This window comes from Triticum aestivum, chromosome 5D (assembly GCF_018294505.1).
Source record: "Triticum aestivum cultivar Chinese Spring chromosome 5D, IWGSC CS RefSeq v2.1, whole genome shotgun sequence".
Classification (NCBI taxonomy): domain Eukaryota; kingdom Viridiplantae; phylum Streptophyta; class Magnoliopsida; order Poales; family Poaceae; genus Triticum; species Triticum aestivum.
Genome location: NC_057808.1, coordinates 410,594,032 through 410,598,526, shown reverse-complemented (window position 1 = coordinate 410,598,526; position 4,495 = coordinate 410,594,032). Strand labels below are relative to the sequence as shown.

General features: G+C 45.4%; 2 protein-coding genes across 2 annotated transcripts in view; one reads left to right on the top strand and one right to left on the bottom strand.

The window, feature by feature from the left end:
• Positions 1-3,229, top strand: part of LOC123122205 (disease resistance protein Pik-2) — a 5,502-nt gene extending 2,273 nt beyond the window's left edge. The window contains exon 2 of the mRNA XM_044542350.1: positions 1,256-3,229. Coding sequence (XP_044398285.1) covers positions 1,256-3,097 — 1,842 coding nt within the window. The 3' untranslated portion in view covers positions 3,098-3,229. The remainder of the gene's footprint in view (positions 1-1,255) is intronic.
• A 145-nt stretch (positions 3,230-3,374) lies between these two features.
• LOC123122206 (uncharacterized) lies at positions 3,375-4,214 on the bottom strand. The gene is made up of 2 exons (XM_044542351.1): positions 3,943-4,214; positions 3,375-3,845 (listed from the first exon to the last, which is right to left on the bottom strand). Exons 1-2 carry the CDS (start codon positions 4,197-4,199, stop codon positions 3,551-3,553), a joined length of 552 nt encoding a protein of 183 aa, XP_044398286.1. The 5' UTR covers positions 4,200-4,214; the 3' UTR covers positions 3,375-3,550.
• Positions 4,215-4,495: the final 281 nt, after the last annotated feature.

Genomic DNA, 4,495 nt, shown 5'->3' with positions numbered 1-4,495 from the left:
ATCTTTGACTCACCTTCGTCGTTGACGCCGCGGCCTGCCATGTCATTGTCATCTTCTGCTCGTTGACGATTCACCCTTGCGGGCGAGCAGTCATGCCGTCGCATCTCGGGCTTAGGGATTCGCTGCTCCTTCCTCCTCGTCTCTCTACACGAGTGGAATCGACCGGCGCAAAATTTATTTTCAGTTACCTAACCAATAGGCAAACTGTATATCTTTTAGGGTCACTTGTTTGAGAATTCCTCCGTCAACTCTACAACTGTTAATTCAATGTTGATCCAATATTAAGTTCCAGATTCCATAATTCTATGAACTTAGAGGCTAAATACTTTAATTTTTACTAGATGAACATATTTGTAAAACCAAAAAACATGTTTAAATTATGAAGTTACTAAGAAGCAATCGACCAAGACAATATTACACTTGTTAATATTTGTTGACAGATGAAATAATTGCTATAGATTATCATTTTTAGATTTTGATGTTCTTAGGCCGAGGTGTTGGTAGATACAATAAACTCGTAAGTTGGTTAAAAAATAGTTCCATTAAAGTGCACTTCATGAAGGAAATTTAAAACTACTTGATTTCTATTATATGATAAATCGACATTCAAAGTATAGATACCAGGCGGTCAGCTTGGTAAGGTATCAACACAAAATTGCAAACAAAATATAGATGACTTGGTAAATTAGAATTTATCAGTCGGTTTAGAAATAGATAGTAAAAAAGAAAAGTTAATACAACTTTTTTTGAGGGTGAAGTTAATACAACTTTGTTAGTCGCGATAACCTTCACAGATTTCATGTGGATAAGGATTAGGCCTCACTGTGAGGCCCTCGCCCAATGCTCATATGTCAACGTTTTAACCGTCCATGTCATATTTTGTCTACGTGACATAGAATTAGTAATAAGGAGAGAGGATAAAAATCATCTCTCATCTTAAATACGATCTCTTTAGATAGACTAAGACAAATATCACAATTATGTTATTACTCATAATTCAATTGACTCAGATAACATTAGTAAATGTACGACCTACTTTATTAGATACTCCACATTGGGATGGTGGGCATCTAAGTGATATGGCATGTTTAGATACTATGATGTACATATAAATAAGAGATGTCCAGTGGGATCAGTCTTATAAATTCGGGAATTCGATTATTTTTATTGGTTGGACAGTACTTTAATTTTTCATTTATTTATTTATTTTATGATCCGGGTTTCTTATTTTTTTGTGTTATTTCTTTGTGTCAAGGTTTACAAGGATGCTGGATATAAGTTAATGGATGATATGATGGAGCAAGCTAATCGTATCTTAGAGCGATGTCGGGGCCTTCCACTTGCTATAGCCACCATAGGAGGTTTATTGGCTAACAGGCCCAAAACAAGCAGGGAATGGATGGATTTGCGAAAGCATCTTGGGTCAGAGCTAGAGTCAGACCGAGATATCAAAAGAGTTATCACCTCAAGCTATGATGGGCTGCCATATCATCTCAAGTGTTGCTTCTTGTACCTGAGTATCTTCCCTGAGAACCATGAGATTAGGCTTACACGCTTATTGCGGCGGTGGATAGCAGAAGGCTATATAACAAAGCCACGTGACATGAGCGTCGAGGAACTTGGACGGAGGTACTACAATGAGCTCATCAGTAGAAGTATGATCCAGCCTTCAGAGAAGGCCAGGGCTAGCATGGCGGTTGAACGTTGCCGTGTTCATGGCGTGGTGCTCCAAATAATATTGTCCCAGTCTATTGAGGAGAACCAACTCTTCATCATGGATAAGCACTGCAATGAGGCTCCACAAGGTAACATACGCCACTTGGTAGTGACGAGATGGAAGAAAAATGAGAAGATGGCAAGCCTAAACTTGTCTCAGGTACGCTCATTGACAATCTTTGGGAGGTGCCCTGTGTCCCTCATCTCCTCCAAATTGCACTTTTTGAGAGTTCTTGACTTGGAAGATACACTTGAGTTAGAGAATGATGATCTCAAGCACATCGGGGAGCTGCACCATTTAAGGTACCTTGGTCTGCGAAAGACAAACATTTCGAGACTTCCTTCCTCTCTAGAGAACCTTAGGTTCCTAGAGACATTAGATGTTCAAGACACAAAGGTGACACAACTCCCAGTTGGTATCACCAAGCTGGAGAAGCTATGTCACCTTGTCGGTGGCGTCAACTTTGCCAAAGACTTGGCAGGGAAGACGAGGAAAAACAAGGAAGCAAGCAAATGTAATGGTGACCCCTTTGAAATGTTGGCAGACTTGGTAACCGGGTGCTATGGTTACAAGCAGGTTGAGCCTTCATGCTCATGTTGCACATGTGAGTTTAGTGTAACAGCCCCTGAGAGAATCGAGAAGCTAAGGAACCTACAAGTGCTAGGGGTGGTGCACATTGCGCGTGGAAGCAAGGTGGCAAAGAACTTGGGGGAGCTGACTAGCTTGCGCAGATTAGGAGTGGATGTCGATGCGACCGAGGAAGTAGGGAAGGACTTGTGCAGCTCAGTATCAAGGCTTGTTCATCTGGAACGGCTTGAAGTGCGCTCTAGGTCGCTTGAATTTCTGAAGGAAGCAAAGAAAGCAGAGGAAATGCCACCAAAGCATCTCCTATCACTGCGCCTGTGTGGCCGTTTGGGCAACCTCCCTGGCTGGATGGATCGTCTCAAGGATCTGGCCAAGGTAAAGCTAATTCAGACACAGTTGAAGCAGGTTGACGTCGAGGTGATGGGGAAGCTGCGCAATCTTACTCTTCTTGCACTCTGGGAGGAGTCCTTCGCCGAGAAGACGTTATGTTTTGGGGAAGGTACATTTCCGAAGCTCAAATTGCTTTACATTGAAGGGATGGAGAACATTGAGAGCATACAAATCAAGGATGGTGCATTGCCTCTGCTCGAGAAACTTGAAGTGAAGAAATGCATTAACTTGGACGACAGTAAGGATGGCTTGTCCCTTGTGCTGGTCCTCCAAAACCTGAATGAACTTGTCTTGACAAGTTGCGGCGACAAACCGAAGCTGGAGAAGGAACTTCAAAAGCAGATTAGTGGATTTAAGAAGCGCCCCAAGTTTATTACTGGCAAGTCCATTGTATCTAGGAGTTAGCTTACGCGCTACCTCTGTTCTGATGTAGATGATGAACACAAGTTTATTTGTACTCTCGAGATATAGTAGTAGTAATAGATTTCTCATGTAATTTCGTAAAGGAATGTAATGTATCAGTATCATAAGTTTGAACATATTCTTACAAAAATTAGCCGGCAAAGTTGCTTGGTGAAGATCAAGTTCCAGAGCGAAGTTTTTGCTTGGTGAACTTCATCTACGTCGTTCATCATTGACTGGTGCTGGCCTTGCCAGGTTATTCACAGATAGTACGCATCAATTCAAGCCGGTACTTCATCGCACGCAGCAAAACGATGACCATTCCAGTAAATATTTATGCTAAGATACGGCGGATCGATCTCTGTTATGTGCTCGTCATCGACAAGTGAGAAGCTGGCAAATTAAGCGGCACCCAAATTATTCTCAAAAAGAAAAAAAAGCGGCACCCAAATAAACTCACTCTACAACGGCCCCTGTCGATCTGGGCTTTATTCCGGTTACAGCGCTGGCCGCGTCCGCGGGATTCTTCCCCTTCTCCCGCAGCTTGGCCACGGCTTCCTTCATGGCCTCCTTCCGCTTCCTGCTGGCCAACACCTTGGCCTGCACGCCGCTGAGGTTCGGGTCCTTCTTCTCCTTCTCCTCCGACGGCGGCGGCGGGGCCCGCCTCTTGGACGCCGCCGGTGCCGCGTCCACGTGGCCCAGCAGCACGCCGGCGCCGGCTGCGGCGACCACCACGCCGCTCAGGAACGCCCTGCGTACGATAAGAACGCATCAAGGATAGATATTATTGATGATACGTATCGATCGCAGGCTCTCAGAGAAAAAGGACAGTTGGAAATGAAGTGAACCTCCTGGTGTCGCGTCCGGCTGGAACGCTGCCGCCGTTCTTCTTCGGGGCAGCATCTCTGCTTGGAGCCGCGCCGACGGCTGCGTGCTGCGCAGTGGCGGCGGCGGCGTGGAGGGGCGCCATGGAATGGAGCATTGCTCTGCCCTGACTTGCTGCTGTATGATGTAGTCCAGCAATTGGCATAAGCGCGTGCATGCCTCTGAAACTGAAGATGCAGCCAAAGGGTGGGAGATAGACGTGGCCCCACGCGGGCGTCATGTCACGTTCCCATTGGTTGCGATCCCGTGACATGGATAAGGCCCCGAAAGCATATGCGATTGTTGTGCCGCAGTCCGGTTCACGTACGTAGGGCCTTTTTCCGCCTCTGCATCTGACTGTTGAGAAAACAACACGTGGGTAAGGAAGGACACAGACGGAATTTGCACGTCGAATTTGTGGATCGTCGGAGGAACGTCCTATGCCTTTTTTATATACTAGCACTCGCAAACATGCCTGTGCGTTGTAACGGGAGAAAAAAATATGACGATGTCCTAGCCTAGTAAGCATGGCTTAAA